The 21,130-nt window shown below is 40.4% G+C and overlaps 1 protein-coding gene across 1 annotated transcript in view; it reads left to right on the top strand.

The window, feature by feature from the left end:
- LOC115108423 (cytosolic carboxypeptidase 6-like) overlaps positions 1–21,130 on the top strand; it is a 425,052-nt gene that overhangs the window by 149,723 nt on the left and 254,199 nt on the right. The window contains exon 4 of the mRNA XM_029632715.2: positions 13,799–13,893. Coding sequence (XP_029488575.1) covers positions 13,799–13,893 — 95 coding nt within the window. The remainder of the gene's footprint in view (positions 1–13,798; positions 13,894–21,130) is intronic.

Here is a 21,130-nt window from a genome sequence, read left to right as displayed (position 1 = left end):
CAGTAGGGAAAGAGGTAGTTGTTTGGGCTAAATTATAGGTGGGCTATGTACAGGTGCAGTAATCTGTGAGCTGCTCTGACAGTTGGTGCTTAAAGCTAGTGAGGGAGATAAGTGTTTCCAGTTTCAGAGATTTTTGTAGTTCGTTCCAGTCATTGGCAGCAGAGAACTGGAAGGAGAGGCGGCCAAAGAAAGAATTGGTTTTGGGGGTGACTAGAGAGATATACCTGCTGGAGCGTGTGCTACAGGTGGGAGATGCTATGGTGACCAGCGAGCTGAGATAAGGGGGAACTTTACATAGCAGGGTCTTGTAGATGACATGGAGCCAGTGGGTTTGGCGACGAGTATGAAGCGAGGGCCAGCCAACGAGAGCGTACAGGTCGCAATGGTGGGTAGTATATGGGGCTTTGGTGACAAAACGGATTGCACTGTGATAGACTGCATCCAATTTGTTGAGTAGGGTATTGGAGGCTATTTTGTAAATGACATCGCCAAAGTCGAGGATTGGTAGGATGGTCAGTTTTACAAGGGTATGTTTGGCAGCATGAGTGAAGGATGCTTTGTTGCGAAATAGGAAGCCAATTCTAGATTTAACTTTGGATTGGAGATGTTTGATATGGGTCTGGAAGGAGAGTTTACAGTCTAACCAGACACCTAAGTATTTGTAGTTGTCCACGTATTCTAAGTCAGAGCCGCCCAGAGTAGTGATGTTGGACAGGCGGGTAGGTGCAGGTAGCGATCGGTTGAAGAGCATGCATTTAGTTTTACTTGTATTTAAGAGCAATTGGAGGCCACGGAAGGAGAGTTGTATGGCATTGAAGCTTGCCTGGAGGGTTGTTAACACAGTGTCCAAAGAAGGGCCAGAAGTATACAGAATGGTGTCGTCTGCGTAGAAGTGGATCAGAGACTCACCAGCAGCAAGAGCGACCTCATTGATGTATACAGAGAAGAGAGTCGGTCCAAGAATTGAACCCTGTGGCACCCCCATAGAGACTGCCAGATGTCCGGACAGCAGACCCTCCGATTTGACACACTGAACTCTATCAGAGAAGTAGTTGGTGAACCAGGCAAGGCAATCACCTTTGAGTTTCCATAAGAGAGATATTAGTAGTTGGGCTGCAAGTGTCACATACAGGTGTCTCAGCCATTGACCAATCATGTGCTTGTAAAGCAGTTAGCTAAAGCTACTATACACAGAGGGTGCGTTCGTAAATCCTCTCTAGACTGTCAGTGTTTGCTCTGAGCCTTGTCATATTGTCCATTCCGAAATTCAGAGCGTTTTGCTCTTGGAGTGTTCAGAGTGCACTGTGTAGACTGATGACGAAAAAATCTATTTAATCCATTTTAGAATAAGGCTGTAATGTAACAATATCTGGAAAAAGTCTGAATACTTTCCGAATGTACTGTATTTCCAGACACAAATGAGAGAACACCTCATTCATTTTACCAGCAGAGCTGCTAGAGTGTTTTATTGTTATCAAGAGGGTTAATGACTGTAACTGTGTTACTGGCAACAATTTAATTCCGTTTTTTTGTCGATGTTTACTTACACCTGTCATAACAACCGAGTTTAGGGTGTTCGTAAATTCCCCTATTTATTTTGCGCTCTGGCACTCTCACACCAGAGTGCTCTGAAATCGGAGTAGGTTGCCAGGGTGAATTTACGAACGCAGCCAAACTGATGATCCTTATTCATATCCAAGAGTGACACACCTCCTTCCTATCACTATGGCAACTCAAATTCATCAACATAACCTTTTTTTTTGTTTCTCTCTTGCGCTCTCTCCTCTTTCATTCTGTGTAAACTTTCCTCCCTCCCTCTTCGTCTTGTTTTATCTATGTGGTGGATTCATTAATTTGATCTCCTGGACTGATATTCTCTTTAGCATCTTTATGGGTTTTACTCCTGCATTTAATTAGGCCTCTCTTTTATACTGAAATATGAGAGGAGAAGACTGTTTAGATTACTTTATCTATGCATTTATCAGATCCTTTTGGGCACAAATGTTGTGTTGATTCATTTGGTATGGTACTGTAGCATCAATTCATTTAAATCTTGGCATGTAAGCCAACATTCATCCTAACTTTGTTTTGTCTGTTGTTCCCACCTTTCTGTGACCTTACCTGCAGTCTTCCTCCACTAATATGTGCAGTGCTAGTATGTGCTGCACATATGGAAGTAATGAAATGATGGTGATCCTACTGTGCTCCTATTTCAGAGGAAAATCTATATCGGAATACAATGTCAAATTTGTTCTTGTTAGCTTTTTATGTTATATTCAGTCAGTTAATATCATGCAGCATGATAGTACTGTAGTTAGTTTAATACAAATGGCATGCTGTTACGTCCGTTGTTAGAAGGAGACCAAGGTGCAGCGTGGTAGGCGTACATTATACTTTTATTTTAAATGACACCAAAAAACAACTAAATGCAAAATGAACGTAAAGCTACATACAGTGCAGAAAGCAACTACACACAAACAAGATCCCACTGAAGGTGGGAAAAAGGGCTGCCTAAGTATGATCCCCAATCAGAGATAACGATAGACAGCTGCCTCTGATTGGGAACCATACCCGGCCAACAAAGAAATAGACAAACTAGAATGCCCACCCAAATCACACCCTGACCTAACCAAAGGGATAAATAAAAAGGCTCTCTAAGGTCAGGGCGTGACACATGCTGTACCCTGTCGGGACATGGGTACAAAATTTTAGTTTTAAGCCTTTCAATCGAAAAATATTCCCACTCCCAGCGACCGGAGGTGTAAGACTGAATATAAATCAGCATTACATTCTCAACTCACTAATCCCTTTCTTTAACACACTTATGAGTATGGTGTGTCAGTGGAGAAATACTCATCAAGAGGTTTTATAGGATGTCTTTTTATCATGGGAAATGTAAACTATCATAGCTACAAGAGCAGTACAAATTGAAAATGTTTGGTTTTCTCCTGCAATTCCCATTTAATGATATATCCCGCAATGAAATGTTAACAACTCTTCAGTAGGGGCAGCTCACACGCAACCATTTAAAATGTAAACCATGTTACACTATGATTGAATCAAGCATTCCACTAGAACTAGATAACTTCATGAGTGGTGTCATAACTAAGATACATAGTGTTCTGTTTATAGGTGGATGAGGGAACATTTGTTCTAAATGTAATAAGAAACAGCTACAGTCATTCTTTAAGGTATGGATTTGCTGTAAGGTGTGCTGGTTGTAGGTTTTGAGCTTGAAGAATTCTTGGATTTTCTGTTGTGTGTGCTTGTGTTTATTGATTTGTTTTCCTGGGAATCGATGGTGGGTGTGGTGTTTTCCATGGTTATCAGACTGTAATCAGTCAACTGCAGGAAAACCATCACTTTTTGTTACGCATGACGTTGCAAAGGTTACTCTGTGCGTTAATGTGATCATGCATTCAATAAAAAGCAGGCATTTTTGGAGTCATGATGCATTACATTAGCGGAGTGCTATAAAGGCATCACCAAAAGCCATTAGACATCTCAACACATTTTTCAAGTGATGAGTCTGAGTCTATTGTCCTCTTTCTTGTACTTCTGTACATTTAACCTTTACATTTGCGTCATTTAGAAGACACTCTTATCCAGAGCGACTTACAATTAGTGCATTCATTTTAAGGTAGCTGGGTGAGACAACCACATATCACTTTACTCTGCTCTCTTGCTTTTCCAAGCTGTTGACACGAGCAGATGCAGCAGAGTTGTCCGTTTCGATCCTTTTTCATAATCTGCAAACAAAGAGGCCCTTGGCGCTAAAACCAGCATGGCTCCATAATAAACTGTGTGCCATGTTTTAACTGTCTCCCTCAGAGGCATGTGGGCAGACACGCAGCGTGCATGTAGATGAGCCCTAGTCTAGAAGATTGCTTTTTTACAGCCTCTCAATCAAAGCCAGAGTGCAAACACTGCAGCAACAGATGGGGGCAGAGTGTACCTCTCGCATTACAATACTCTCCCACAGCCATTGTTGCTGTAGGATGTGCCGAGACACAGAGGGGTTAAAGGAGAAGGGGAAGGAGGGAAATAAAAAGCATGGAGCAGGCCCTACAGAGGCGGCTGATAAATTAATTAGGGTGTTACCTCACGAGTGAGGAGTGCACAGCAGCCAGATTGATATTCTTCAGAGATGTTTAGCCATTCACACTGAGCTCTCTCAGCAGCCGCTGCTGATCCGGCAGGGCTGTGGGGTCCAAGTCCCCTGGGGATCACTGCATTAAAAACGTTGACCTGTGACATCACTTCCTGCCAACGCAGCACTGTTGTCATGACTGTGATGTCCTTGGACCCCCTTGTTGTTGGTCCTGTTGACCAAGGTTTGCTCTCTTTTTCCCCCTTCAAATTGGTGTCTATGTTATTTTGGGGTGTGCTATTGTCAAGGCCTTTGACAGTGAGGCGAGGCCGAAAATATGCCTCTGCCAACGGTGCTGGACACTCATTAACCTCCCCCTCTCCTCTCCATCACCACGGCCCTGACATATCACCCTCCAGAGTGTCATGAGCAATAAAGCCGTGCTACTTACATTTTTTTAATTTGGGCTTCTGTTGATGTGTGAACAGCTGTAAGACTGAATGGCACATCTATCATCTTCCCCCTCAGAATGTAGCAAGGTCAAATGCCATCAGTTACTATCACAGGAAACCCCTGATGCTTTTATTTATTTGGCCTTTTCTCAGATCTGCATATTCATGTGCGTAGTAGAGAGATGAGAGAGCACCTGCTGGTGTGGGCTCTGTGAGATGTCCAGCCCTGTTATTTATAGCCAGGATCCTGGGTTCACTCTTAGATGTTGGCACTTCCCCTCTAGACAGTAATGCATTATTAATCTCAAAATGACTAATATTTTGCCCCATGGCTCTTAGCAGTGTGCCAGGATTGACCAATGGCTGTGTTGTAATTAATGCAGACCGTGCGAAAAGCAAAATAACATATTTACTTTCATGCTTGATATTTTTTGCGCGCTTGACTGAAACACTTCCAGTGGCTAAATCTAAAATACTCAACTTAACCCACACACCCAACACCAGGCGTAGAGATGGCAAGACCAGATTGGTTCTCTGCAATGCCCATCTGCCTCCTCACAATATCATTGGTTTTTGACCCCGAGGTTGCTAGGATTTGAAGCTCAAGCTGTAGGATGAAGGTTTAAATGTGGACAGATCAGTGAGAGGGAAGGTAAAGGCTCAAACTGTTGAGCAGCTCCATTGGATCACCTTCAGGTAAGCACAGGAACTCATTGTGTGGGGATATATAGATGGATGACTAGACCAGTCAGCATACATACCCCAGCCAGATCAATGGAAACCATTCCCAGAAAAGTGCTTCTCTGTCAGGGAATGGATTCAGTGTGAGAGTGGTTAGTTCAAAATATCTCAGGACGCCATTAGCTGATGCTTTTCAGCTTGTGTGTGTGCTAAGCTCTGTGATGGTATACTTCAGCCTTCATTCCTGTCTAGATGTTCATTGCAATGATGGCATGTTTGGTAATCACACCACCCGGTCTCTGCTGCAGTGCAAAAAATAGATAGACAAATAAACATAATTAAATACATCATAAACATGTCTCAGCACAGGAACAGGATTCCAATCTGGGAGAAATTTGGGCCCTCCGAAGATTTCGTTGGAATTTAATGAGCCACAGAATATAAATGAAAAATGTGAACATGTCTGATTAACCTCAGCATAAACTGTGTAATAGGTTGACAGATAGGCTAGAGATCATTTGCTCAGGTACCATTACAGGGGCTTCCACTGCAGTCAGGAGTAGGAGGTGGCCACGTTTCACAAGCTCAAATTATTGATAAAGCTAGTCAGAACGCTCTTTTGCATGTTATTAGACTGCAATCAAAATAACATTTACATGTTAATTTATGTATATTACCCTCTTTTCTGAAGAGATGTGTCAGCTCCCTATACTTAAATAGAAATGTATTCCACCATTCAGCATGTCTCCTAGTCTCCTCATTTTCTTTTCCCTGAAAAGTCATAGAACAAATGTGGTCATATAAAACATAATTGCAACATCAAATTGATTGAGTTGCAACCTATGTCTTAGCCCAGTAAATTTCCATTAGGCCTAAATGTACAATCTGTAGTTTTATTGACATGGTAGGACTGATGAAGAGGGTTTTGCATGAGCGAAAATTATTTGTAAGACTTACAAGACAAGACTTATAAGTGGTCTTCTTATTGTTCTGACACTATAGTCTATGTCCAATCACGTTAGTACATTCTTGGAATTTTATATGAGTTACACAGTTTAGTCCACTCCTGTTCTCTATTCAGGTTTTAGCCCAAAGGAGAGTTTAGATGCAACTTTGCTTATTTAAGGACTTGACCCTGGAAAATACCCCCAATTAGTGGGAGAATGAAACCATTTAATTGCATTAACATAATGCCTTCTAACGATCATTATGTCCACCAGAATAGTCATGATAATAAAGTAATTACTATTTTGAGAGCACAATTAGCCTCACACCTTTCAGATGCTATAATTACAACCCATACATATAGATGGGTAGTCTCTGTGACTTGGCCTGTGGAGAAGTTGGATGTAGAGTCACCAGATAGGTTGTCAGAGACCAGCCTGTCAGTATAAAGATGTTATGGTGTAGTGACATGGTAAGAATGCCCTTCAAGAGACAAATTGGTTTTCCTGTTTGCGTGAATATTTGTGTTGTTTTTCACACTTTCTCCATTAGAAAAGCTTTTAGGAACAGGGGCAGTTGAAATAGAGAGAGTGAGGTGGTATGAGGGAGAGAGGGAGGAATGAGAAAAACAGATTGGTTTTCATGCCTGGTAGTCAGCGGGCCTGTAAATCTCCCAGGAGCGGTCCGGAAGACAGCAGAAGGTTGATAGTCATCCATCACTTCTGACAATTCCAGCGCTCTGGAGTGGGCTTGACGGGGGACCCTGAGCAAAAATGCTGCAAGAGATGCAAGAGATGGAGAGAGCTGCTAGACTGAGCAAATGAACTCTGCCATGTTTAAAGCAAGAGGAACATCAGTTGGCTCTGAATTAGGTTTATTCATTTCTTGATTTGACCATCTTCTTGGTCCTCGTCTTGCAGCAGGAGACTGTTGTCTGTAGAGGCTGTCATTAGTTCTAGCCTGGCCGTATGAGGTGAGTGGACCTGTAGGACTGGCAGCTCCTCTAAATCATACAGGAGGGAATCATAGAGGGGAAATGCTTCAGTAGGAGAGAAATAGCCAGGTATCCTCAAGAGACCAGAGATTGTACTTAATATTTAGAGCATGGGCATTTCTCTTGCCAAGGTGAATATATTAAAAGCATGGGCTGTCAGTATGCATCGCTCTGCTCTTTACTTGTGTGGATGTTAGAGAAGACACATGTTTGATAGGGGAGGGTTGTGTGAGCACAGAGATACTTTGTGGCGCACATATATCAATATTCCTCATATTTATCTGGTTGAGGGTTTATCCATCTGAAAATTCAGCAGGCGAGAAATGAAGACCAGGCTAATAAAGATAGCTGCATGCTCACAGCATGCGTCAAAGCTCGCTGTGTTTTATTGCCTGAGAGCTATCAAAACACTCTGCCGATTACATTGGAGGCAGTGGAGTCTTTTCATATCTGAAGCAGTGTGGCAAGCTGACCATGGAAAACACACACACACACACACACACACACACACAATCAATACATGTAACGCATTCAAAGAATGCATACATATTCACACTGTATATAAGCATCTATAGGCTACATATGGTAACTTAGTTATATGCTGTATATATATGCTTGAAAATGCGCCCATAGCGCAGTAGTGCCGAGTCTGTTATACAAAGTATTTTAGCAGTTTTATATTATTATTGCCTCAGCTGTAAAAATGTCCTCAATAGGTTAATGGAATGCTTTTTGAACTCAGAGGGTATTATTGTCTCTCTATGTCTGACCTTCTACATTGTCTGGAGGATATTGAGCTTGACTGTCAGACACTCAAAGGAAAGGCCTAATTAAACTTGTTTGAATCGTACATGGCCATACAATGGATTTATAGATTGCCTTTCACGTAAAGACCCAAAGCGTGAACTTCCTGGTTCTCTGGTTAAATAATAGATACCAATACAAAAGGCTGTGAATGCCTATCCAAACAAAAGGTCTGACGGCTGCTTTAAATGACTGTCACCGTTTCCTGTAATCTGATAGCTCTGAAACAAGACTTTTGAATACATCTTTTTTTGAGAAGGAGAAGGAAATTAAAAGCTGACATTTAAAGGCTACCCAGCAGGTCTTCAGATCAATAGTTAGGTATCTAAGACTTCACATTACTTTATTTTACAGAGGACATTTCAAAACAATACAAAACCCTATTTTTGTTTTGTCCATGTGAAGCTCAGGTGGCGACAGGAAGACAACAGGAAATGCCACTGACAGTGTAATATTTTTAACCTGAGGTCAGCGTCCCCTCCACAGGCCGCCACCCTGAGATGACATTGGCAGCTTGTGAGCGTCCTGTCAGGTCTTCCAAAGCAAAGAGCTCTCCTGCTCCTGCTAATCCCCCACAGGAGACAATCCTGTCCCTCTGCATCTTGAACTCACGGCCATGCATTTTTATTTTATTTTTTACAACCGGTGTGATGAAGGGAGGATAACCACAGGTCATGATTGTGTTGCATTAGACAGGACCTTCACCTCTGGGGCCCATAGAGTAAAGCCTTAGGATTGCAGTGTTCTGACTGTGTGAATCCTCAAAGGCATACCCCATAGCACTAAACGTGTGAAATGTAACCCTTGCCGTATCTTTAGGCTGAGGTCTAGCCCTATGTTTTATAGGGAATAACTGTGGCTGACGCCCCTGCGTTTCCCCTCTGTATTCCTGTCTGCCGTGGCATCAGGGCTGTCAGTTACTTCATTGTGAATCTGATGTAGGCCTGGTGGTGATGCTTTCCCAGCGATCGACTGATCAAAGCCTGCTGGAGAGGAACAGGTAGGTTGCCACAAACAATAAGCCTGGGTGTCTGTGATGACTGGAGACACTCTTTTCACGCCATTTCGCCCGGTGGGTGGTGCTGTAGATTTCAGCGCGCATACGGGTGCACACCATATACAGTCATTGGTGCACACATTGATCGAGAACGAGCCAAGCACTTGCTCAAGTCTGGATGGTATAATCTACTCAACACACCGCTAAGCCATAGAGAACTGGTTGGCTAAGCCTGACTACAGTAATGGATGTTATTCTGTTTCATCAGGGAGCCACAAAGATTAAGTAAACAATTGTAATCGCTGAATTCACGTTATGTTTGCTGTTTCATGCAGCCACAGAATTGAAAGAAGCTAAACAAATGATTTTGTATTTGAATTTCGCATTGTTTTAAGTAGAGAGATATCATTCACACAAAGTAATGAGACTGGGTATGTGAGTATTCCTCCAGGATAATATGGTAAAGTTGACCTCATGTATAGGCCCTCAAACAAATAAATAAGACCAAGGACATACAAAATCCATCAGATTAACCGGTTTTAATTAAGCCAGCATCGCTGATACCAAATTCATTATTGTTAAGAAAAGGGAAAAAAATCACATTGGGAGAGATAGAGAGACATGCTCACACACATAGAGCTAATGCAGCTATTTCTACTACTGTACAACTGACACACGTATCATGCATATCAATGTATTTATACATGATCATTGATCGTACTGACCTGAAGTATTGGTTGGCTTTTTTTGTAGTTCACATCAGTCACTGAAAAGGGAGGGGTAAAGGCTAGACTCAGTAGTTCTGATCTTGTTCATATAAACGCAAATAATTCATCTCATTGATTGAGAGTATACAGGTATTATTGCATGTTGACTAACCATCACAGTGAAATTAGATTAAATCTAGTCATATTTTTAATTCAGGTAAATTTAGTAGATTGGCTTGATAGCGGCATTGACATTGTTGGTTGGCTAGTAAGCTAAACTTGACATTACACATCGTTCACCTTTGGGAAAACTGGTCCAGCCACTTGGTAGCTAGCTATCGTTAGTTCAAATAAAGCAATTATGTACTAATATGAAAATGCAATTGTAAACAATAACGTATAAACCCACCATAGTGATGTTGGTGAAGAGGTTAAGAATGAGGTCCCACGTGGAGGGTTCTCGTTGAACATGGACGCGCATAGGACAGTCCTTGCACTTTTAAATCCACACCCACTGTGACGTATACTGTAGCGCCGCCCACTGGGCGAAATGGCGTAAAAAGAGTGTTTCTAGTGATGATTGAGGGGCTCTCTGCTGTGTACCGTGAGCCAGACAGACACAGATCCACTGGTTCTACAGTCCTGTATGTGTTCCACAGAGGGCATCGAGTCACTTCCTGTTCACTCCCTAGATCACTTAACTCTACTTAGTACCCATGACCCTTGATTCTCAATGTAAACAAAAGAGTCTACCATTCAACTCTGAAGTCTGAATCATGATTCATCATGCCTTGCTGCACTTCCCTGGATCTCTCAACTTGCACTTCTAGCTAGCTATAGATCACATGTTGTGTATTTTTGTTCCACTGGTAGAGGGATTGCATTGTCCGTATAGACTACCACCCCATTAAGAATAGTCTCAGTTCAGTGCTGGTTTCAGTTCAGGAGCTGGGCTCACTGTGGATTGATGTGTATCAAAAGACAGCATTTTGCACCCAAACGCTGTTTGACATAGAGCTATTTTAGTGTGGAGCCTGGACTGGGTTATCAGTGCCTGGCCTGGGAGCTCTGAGTGCTGTGTTTCTGTAGAGGTCAGTGGTTAGGTGAGGGCCACAATTCACATTCACTACCCTGATGCCTGTCAGGGGCGGGAGGTAGCCTAGCGGTTAACAAGCTGACTATGTTAAAAATCTGTGTCCTTGAGCAAGGCACTAAACCCTAATTGCTCTTGTAAGTTGTTCTGGATAAGAGTGCCTGCTAAATTAGTAAAATGTCAAACTGTTTTGGGGGAATTGTTGGGGAAGCTACTCTGAAAATATAGTTGACCAAGCTACCAATTACTTCACACTGGAAGAAGTTGAGCTACACTAAAGCTACCTTTTAATAAAATATAGTTCACTACATTAAAAACAACTTTGTGATAAATTATCATAACTAAGTCTGAAATGTCATAGACTACACATTGCAATAATAGATCACTCTGGGGTCAGATGTTAACATAATATAAATGTTAACATAACACAAAAAGTGACAATTAGGCAGGTCTGATTATGAAAGAAAATATTTCACCCGTATTTTATTTTCATTTAACAAAAGAAGTGTAGTTCAAGTAGTTAGCTACACCGCTAACTGTCAAAAAAGTAATTGACTGAAAACACTACCAAGATTTGAATTTAGTTCAACTACCACCAAGATACGACAATATGTAGTTGAACTATATGTAGTTCAAAACTCCCCAACACTGCTTCCTTCTCTACTGCTTACAGTCAACACATTGGAGCTAGATCAAAACACTCAGAAATGTATGAGATAGTACTCAACGTAGAATTTCTTGTTTTTTATTCATTTTACATTATTTTGCCAAAGGTTTCGCCAAAGGCAGAAATCTTCAACGAATGGTTACGTAGTGGTTACACGGTGCTTGTATCTTGGTGTGTGCTGCTGGGTGACAGAGAGACACCTGTTTGGGCTCCGCTCTGGCAGTGACAGGGACATAGGGGGGTTTGACATGCTTCATGGAGATGACAGCTCAGACAGCCTGGATGTTAATCTGTTCAAACTGTTCAATGTGTAATTACATTTCCAGGACAGTGCTCTCCGCACCTAGGGAGACGGGCACCCAAATTGGTCCTGGGTGTAGGCAGAGTTTATAACAAGAGTGGTGGGCCTACAGCACCCAACCGCCAGTCAGTCTTCCTGCGTGTGATGAGTGGGTTCCAGGCGGCGTAGGCCACACAAACCACTTAATGACCCCAAAATAAAAAGACTCCAATTTGACGCCTCTCTCGTCCTCATCTCAATCTCCCATTGGCCTCAATTTATGATGCTGTAGGACTCTGCAGACTGGCGAGGATCGCCGGAGAGTCACTCCCTCATGATAGCTAACACAGCTAACACCGCTAGCACAGCTAATACAGCTAGCACACCTAGCACAGCTAATACAGCTAACACAGCTAATACAGCTAGCACAGCTAACACATCCAGATGTGAGCCGCAGCATCAGCAGTACCAGCAGTTTTTGGATGTGGAAAGATTCATGTGTGCATAAGCACAGAGAGGCAATCACGGCTAGTGATGATTTTCCATGATAAAGGACAGGGACACACATGAGCTATGATGCAGTGTAGGGTACATGTGAGAGGCTCGGTGTCAGGGAAGTGGATGATGAATGATGACCCTCCAGTGTAGATCTGTCACACTCATGCCACTTCTGTTCCCAGTTAATGCCAGTGAAGGGTGAAGGTTTAAAGGCTTAAGAAATTCAACCCCCCAATGATGTGATCAATCTGAGAGCCAAACCTTACAGCAGCATCAGCACTGTACTGTAGGCCTATATGTGGTTTGGTCTACTATGTTTTTTGAACAGTTGCTCAGTTTCTCCATCTACATGTAAATAAATTCCCTCACAGGTAAGCTGGCTGGAGGATTAACTTTCAGGCATACATGCTGTTGCAATGAGTTTGGACTATAAAACAGTGAATCTGCCTAGATACAACACCATTGTGCATCATTCAATGAAATCAATAACAGGTCTCTATGTTTACGGGTCTCAGTGAAATATAACTTCAAAGAACACAGTCTTCTCTTCCTTGTGTGAGTCTTCATGTGATCCAGTGTTGAGCTTGAAGAAGAGGGAAGGAACCTCTTTAATCACCTTGTCTTAACAGACGCACAGAGACTGTTGCAGCCTGCCTGCTTTGGTGGAGTACAGAGCTCCCCCTCGGAGTTCAGACGCTTAACAAATAGATTACAGACATGAGACACAGCCACTGAATAAGACAATCTGAATTGGAGAAAAAGAAGAAAGATGACCAATGTAAGGCAGAGAATGAGGATGTATTTGCCTGAGGAAAAGCTGAAAGTAGGCTGGCAACAGATGTGCAGGGCAGTAAAGTGTAATTGAAATGCCAGCAGCGATGGTCTTATCTCCACGGTACAGGAGCCTGCTGCCAGTCTGAACATCAGTTAAATGTCATTTTACCTAAGTCTGAATCAGCCTGCCACAATCCCTGCTCCTGTGATGGCAAGGAGGGAGGGGGAAGAGGAGGGGGTGTTGTAATAGGATTTCAGTAGCACACAGTTCACTTCCACCACCTGGACTTAGTTGGTAATTTGATATGGTCCATCAATAGGATTCATTTACTGCATGGTGATATTATTATCATTATTTATATATTTATTATTCTCTCCACCTACCTATTTCTTCCCCTGATTCTAATCAGGGTTCCTGGCGGAGGAGGGGGGTCCCAGTGCATTTCCTGGGAGAGTAGGACATATCCCTCAGTCAGCCATGAATGAGGGTTTTAAAGCCAAGCTGGCCCCATGGTAGCCTGCCAGTTTCAGCATGATCATCTGCTAGGCCACCGTTTCACCACGCTATCTGTTGACAGACATGTCTTTTCATCTCTACTTTATAGTGTGTTGTGCTATCATGTATTGAAGCTCACTTTCTTATCTCTACTCTGACATAATAATCAGTCATTATATACGATTGATGAGTGGTGTGTTGGCATCACGTTCCTCTATTTCCCTCTCAGTGCTCACCTTCTGATATTTCTACCTTTTCATATCATCCCCTTTTTCTTGTTCTTGAATTCTTCTAATGGAATGTTCACGTTTGTCTTTCAGAGGGTGATTTTCAACATTGTCAACTTTAGCAAGACCAAGAGCCTGTATAGAGATGGCATGTCTCCAGTGGTGAAGTCCACCAGCCGGCCTAAATGGTACGTTCACGGTTTTCAAAATAAAACATTTAAACTGCACATTTTGGAACATGACATGTGATACACGGACCTTCATGATGAAAGCTTAAACCCACACATTAACTGAGGTTTTACTTTAAACCTGAAACCTTCATGTTTATGATGATAGGAAAACCTACATGTAGTCAACCTCAGGCCATAACAGATCGATCCAGCAAAGCTTGTCCAAACTGTCAGAATCAGAGTCATCTAACAGGTGCATAAAGGGGCTGTTTGATCTTACTCAAACACGTCTTTACCAACACAGTAGGTAGTGGTTGAGGGCAGATTTCTAGATTCTAACTTTTTCCAAAATACCACCTGCTTGTTTATTATTTAGTTGTGCTAAAATTGGTCTGCTACAACCTGTTCAACCTGTACCTCTAGTTTTCCAGACATTAAAAATAGTGTTTGAAGTTGTGAGATTGGATACGTTGCTAAAGATGTTCCGTTGCCATGGCAGCGATGCCCTGGTAGTTAGAGGGACAGTGACAGGGATGTTGATTAGAGAATTAGACATGAGGCAAGAGCAGTTACATACAGTACATAACGCTTTGTCGTAGACTTGGACCTACATAGGCTGTTTTTTTAGAGGGAAGATCAGCTTAATATTGCAGAAAGAATGTTGCTTCCAATGTAATTGTCTGCATCATTTCCAATCCCCCATATTTTTTGGGTAAATATATATATCCATACACGCATGCATACATATACACATATATACATACACATACCTATATAGACATAATATTTTTTAACTTTTAAAGAATATACCTTTATTATTATTCCCCGCAAACCCTTCCGCCGATCCCCCAATTGGAGTAAACTAATAAACAATTCTGCTTTTACCTTCAATTTATACATCTTATACACATTTTACAGACACAGTCTACTTTACAATAGTTCTCTCTTGTTTGTTCTTAGTCCTTCCTCTATTTCTGATGTCCATCCAGTTTGATTTCTATTTGTAACTGTGCTATTTCACAGAAGTTCCGAACCTATATACATTTTACAGATCCCGTATGCTTTACATTGTTTATCTTGTTATTAGTCCCACCCTTCAGCTCCATTCAATCCCTCCCATCTATCTCTCAACATCATCCATTTCGGATTTCTATTTGCCATATATTTTTCAACTGTGCTGTGATGCTTCACAAAATAATTTAACCTTCCTATTCTCATAGATTCTACAGATTGTAAATTAAAAATAAACATTTTTGCTAAAATAATTATTATATTATTGATTGATTGACTATGGCTTTTCAAATCACCCAGTATTGCTATCTATAGCGTTAGTTCTAGGCAAATGTTGCAATTCTTCAGCCATTCCTGGACCTGTGACCAAAAACGAGCTACATATGGACAATACCAAAATAAATGATCTAATGACTCTGCCTCCTCACAACAGAATCTGCAGAGCTGGGAAGATTGCATCCCCCATATATATAACATTATATTAGTTGCAAGAATTTTGTATAGTAATTTATGTTGAAAAATTCGAAGTTTTGAATATGCCATGTGCCATGGAATGGGTACATCAAAAATCTCTTCCAAAGTATTTTGGCCCTTAAATTAAATTGGTATATGTTTTTATTTATCACACCTTTCTTTAACCATTTATGTTCTTTAATGCGGGGCCGACATACAATTTCCTTACTTTTTTCCCCTTCTACTTGCCTCTTCCATTTGTGTGGTAATGCTGCAATTAATTGGTTGTAATTTTAGATAGAGCAGACATTTCCATATGTCTGTGTTAGCAGAATGTGTGACATAACTCCACCAGTCCTATTTATGATATCATTCACAAAAATGATACCTTTTTTAAACATTTCTTCGATAAATACAGTTTTTTTAATCAATTAGTATATTTGAATATAACCACAATATTTGTTGTACTATTTGTTCCGTCCTTTCAGGTGGATTAAACTGAAATCGCAACCAACTTTCTAAGGCTTATTTAAAAAATAAAGATATTTTAGAGATTATTTCCTTTTCAAACAACTGAAAGTGAGCAGGTGTAATCTGAATAAAGGGGAAAAGGCCCTTCCTGAATATAGGATAGGAGACATTCGTACCAATTGACTAGAGAACCAATTTGGATTTAAGTATAACTTTTGTATGACTGAAGTGAGAGGTCTAATGCTTTAATATGTAATCATTTCTGCCCACCAAATTCATATTCGTTATATAAATAGGCCCTTTTCATTTTATCTGGCTTGCCGTTCCAAATAAAATTAAATATTTTTTGTTCATATAATTTAAAAAGCAGGTCACGAGGTGTAGGCAAAGCCATAAGCAAATAGGTGAACTGTGATATAACTAAGGAGTTAATCAGGGTGATTTTTCCACAAATAGATAGGTATTTTCCTTTCCATGGTAGCAAGATCTTATCTATTTTTGCTAACTTTCTATAAAAATGTATTGGAGTGAGATCATTTCTTTCTTTTGGGATTTGTATACCGAGTATGTCCACATCTCCGTCAGACCATTTAATTGGTAAACTACATGGTAATGTAAAATGTGCATTTCTTTTGTGATCCAATACATAATATGGTACATTTATCATAATTTGGTTTTAATCCAGAGAGGATAGCAAAAGTATCTAGATCCTCTAAGAGGCCGTGGAGAGACTCCAATTGTGGTTTTAAAATAAAACATGAATCATCAGCGTACAATGACACCTTAGTTTTTAAGCCACGGAGTTCTAATCCCTTAATATTATTGTTTGATCTAATCTTAGCAGCTAACATTTCGATGGCAATAATAAATAGATATGCCGATAGTGGACAACCTTGTTTTACTCCTCTAAACAGTTTAAAACTTTCTGAGATGTAGCCATTATTTATTATTTTACACCTAGGGTTACTATACATAACGTTAACCCATTTTATAAGAGATTCCCCAAAATTGAAATATTCTAGGCATTTATATATAAACTCCAGTCGTACTTTATCAAAAGCCTTTTCAAAATCAGCTATGAAAACCAGGCCTAGTGTCCCCGATATTTCATAGTGTTCTATTGTTTCCAGTACTTGTCTTATATTATCTCCAATGTATCGTCCATGTAAAAAACCTGTCTGATTAGGATGAATAATATCTGACAATACTTTTTAAATTCTATGTGCCAAGCATTTTGCTAGGATTTTTGCATCACGACACTGAAGTGTAAGAGGTCTCCAATTTTTAAAATGGACTGGAACTTTATATATCCACCACTTGGGTCCTGTTTCAGTAATAATAATATCAGACCTTCTTGTTGCATGTCTGATAATCTACCATTTATATAGGAGTGGTTAAAACAAGCCAATAATGGTCCTTTGAGTATATAAAAAAAGGTTTTGTATACTTCCACTGGTATGCAATCCAGCCCTGGAGTTTTCCCATCGCAGTTCCTCCTCTGTAATTTGGGCTTCACATGAGTCTTTCTGTACAGATATTAATTTTACATTATTATTAGGAAAAAAATTCATACAATTAGTTTCAGTTAGTGGAGATGGAGGAGCCTGAAATGAAAACATATTCTTAAAGTACTTTACTTCCTCTTTCAAAATATAATTTGGTGAATCATGCGTGAAGTTTTAATACATTTTTTTTGGTAGCATTTCTATATTGAAGATTGAAAAAGAATTTGGTGAATTTTCCCCCATATTCCATCCAGTTCGCTTTATTATTATAATATATTACACTAGATCTTTCTTGAATAAGTTCCTCCATTTCTTTTTGTTTTTCCTCTAACTTATTCTGTGCCTCTATAGTACCGTTTGTATTGCTATCTAACTGTACTGTTAGTCCTTCCATTTCCTTTAATATGGACTCTTGATCTAAATTGCTTTTGTTTTATAGATGAGTACTGAATTGCATGTCCTCTAAAGGCACATTTAAAAGTGTCCCATACAGTAAGGGGATCTGCTGTACCTATGTTATGTCTGAAAAAGTCACTTATAAATTCTTCTGTCCTTGTTCTAAACAATTTATCATCTAGTAGACTGATTAAATTTCCAATATCCTCGCCCACGTGGAAATTCTGTAAGAGTAATATTTATGCCAATTATGTGATGATCCGACCGCATTCTGTCCCCTATCAACACTTTTTAAACTTTTGGTGCCAGAGAGAATGGTATAAGAAAGTAGTCAAGGCGACTAGCTTAATTAAGCCTCCGCCATGTATATCTCACTAGGTCAGGGTATTTAAGTCTCCATATATCCACTAATTCCAATATATCCATGACATTCATGATTTCTTTAAGTGCCTGAGGGTGAAAGTTTGTAGTGTGATTTCCTTTCCGGTCCATAGAGGTATTTAAGACCATATTAAAATCTCCCACCATAATAATAGAGTCTAGTGTTGCTTGTAGAGTTGATAAATTATTATATATATTTTCAAAGAAGCTTGGATCATCATTATTCGGACCGTATAGGTTAATAAGCCATATCTGTTTATTGTCCAATAACCTATTTTAAATAATCCATCTACCTTGAGGATCTGTTTGGACAATTTGCACATTTGGATCAAAATTATTGTTAATTCAAACCATCACCCCTTTTGAATTTCTTTGCCCGTGGGAGAAGTATATTTCGCCCCCCCCCCCCAGTTATTTTCCAACAAAACTTCATCTAAAACTGTTGAATGGATTTACTGTAAACAATAGATATTATATTCCTTCTCTTTTATCCAGGTAAATACTGATTGTCTTTTCTTATTATCTGCTAGGCCATTACAATTGTAACTGGCTCTACTTATTTCACCATCTATCATAATGAGACACAACTTTCAGTTATTTTTATCAAAATATATGTTTGTAAATGTGCCATTAAAAAGTAACATGATGATTGAGTGTCTATATAGCTGTACCATGATCTTTGCATTTCTACTAAGTAAACCTCCAATTGGTCCCTACTATTCCACCCGCTAAAAGCCCTCCTCATCCTGAGTTGGGTTGTCATCCCAATGCCCTGCAGACCACCTTCGACCCCCTGTATCCCATAACCCATAACCGACTGGGATCCATCCTTTGAAAAGAGCACACAGTGCCATTTACCGAATTGAAGTAGATTAACTGCCAAATGCATTTCCATCGTCCTCACCTCAATTTGTATTATATATAGCTGTGGATCATCCTCTATTGTCCCTAACATCTTTTACTCCTTCGCAACAGTTGTTGGATACACACATACACCCACACACACTCAACCCATACCCCCACACAACCATAAGCTCACTTACTCAACAATTGCACCACCCCAGAGCCCAACTCAAGAAAGGTCTTGATTTACAAATGAACTTGCAGTTGCAGCTGCACGAGAAGGCCTGCAAGACCGCACCAAAAATTGGCAAAAATTTAGAGATTTTATTTACCATTGTCACATCCTAGATGATAGAGGTCAAATGTACACCTTTTCCCTGAAACACCCACAATACTGTTACCAATATTGACCATATTCCCAAGCATCCCATGCAGTCCGACTTGATTCTGTGCCACTAGGGTCACAATAATATACCCCCTCTCTGAATGTCCAAGTGTGACCCCCTCCCCATGGGTTACTGCATCTTGTGTTGCCAGTACTGCCACTGCCTGGGTGGGGGCACCCCAACGGAATCCCCACCGGCTAGGTACAAGGTCATCAAGGTTCTCATTAGCAGCTTTGAGAATTTCCTTGTATATTATGCTCTCCCTTTAGGGGGCTTTGGCTTTGCAGGACCAACCCTGCTAAGCAGGCTCAGAATCTTGAGGGGGCAGTGCTGCTCTTGGTCTCTGACCATCATTTGGCTGCATACAGACTGCTTACAGCAGGCCCATAAAACAGTTAGGGACTTCTCCTTAGTATGTGGGTCATTCAGGTGGGTGTCTAGGGTATAGGGTCATGGACCGTATCATTAAAATAGGATCATAAATAAATAATTAGATATAATTTATTTTTAAAATGTAGTTCCCCATGATAGGACAATAACAAATCAAATGTATCATCTATTTTAAAACTGTTCCACCATGATAGGACAATAAATAAATAAGACATATAATTAATTAGAAAAGTATATCCATCATCTGAACAACATTGAAAGCCCTCTCATACCCCGGCCCACAGCAATACATTGGCCTTGGGATATGCAACCATTTCATTACTCACTCACTCTACTTTCCAAACCTAACAAATAAAAATAAACATACACCACACCATCCACACATACTGTGCCTTCTGTTTACTTAGTTTTTATCTTCACTATGTTGAATTAGTGCTTGTGTGTTCAATTAGTTATATGTGAAGATATATAGAAAAGCTATATTTTTTATTGTATTGTTACAATCCATAACCGGGCTAGAATTGTATTTATTTTCCTCATCTATGAGAACTTTGCAATTTTTAAAATAACCATGGAGTAGTCTTTGAGTCTCTGAACAACTGGTTATCAATATATAGTTTATCAACGACGAGAGCTACCTGTTTCGCTTTTAATCTATTTTCTTTGAAAATTGGATACAGAACTTTGCGCCGTTCTGCAGTGTCCTTCGGAAACTGATCATTAATGCCAATTTTGGTCCCAGCAAGTCTTTTACCTACATGGGCTTAATGTTGTCATGTAACTGAAAACCTGTCCTCTGTGTCACACTGTTCTGTGTCAAACATAAAGCCCCTTCACAGCTAGCTCAACTAAAATGTTTGTTGTCATTCAACGAGAGACAAATCGTTTTTATGAACAAAAATAATATTGAAGAAACACTGAACCAAACATCTTGGTTAGATGTAAAATTGTGGGACTAAAATTTCCTCGGCTAAAACGTCAACATTTATGTCAGATTTCTTTAGTTATCTTAGATTCATTTTGACTATTTTGAGGACAAACATTACTATTGCCAATTTCTTCTCATTTTTCAAGCAAAGGTCTTTTAAGGGAGTATGCGAGTTCGGCTAGGCACCAGCCGAACCAAAGCATGTGGAAGGCTTAAGACTGATGCATTAGAATTCCAAAACGGATGTGTCTGGGCCCATTTGCATGTGAACCGTTGGGTGCTTATGTGATGGCTGTCGGAGGTAATAGTCGGAGACTGATGGATGCAGAGGTGGGGCGGGAGGGTGTCGTGGGGCTGGCCGCTGTCTGCCAGACACACCGAGGCACGGGGCGTGCCCGTTCAACAGGAGCCTTGACATCTGTCATAAGGCGATCAAGGGCAGCCATTGAAACACCAGGCATCTGCCACAGGAAACTGTCGACGTCTGCCAA

Source organism: Oncorhynchus nerka, linkage group LG24 (assembly GCF_034236695.1).
Source record: "Oncorhynchus nerka isolate Pitt River linkage group LG24, Oner_Uvic_2.0, whole genome shotgun sequence".
In the NCBI taxonomy this organism is placed as follows: Eukaryota; Metazoa; Chordata; class Actinopteri; order Salmoniformes; family Salmonidae; genus Oncorhynchus; species Oncorhynchus nerka.
This window is presented reverse-complemented; position numbering and strand designations above follow the sequence as displayed.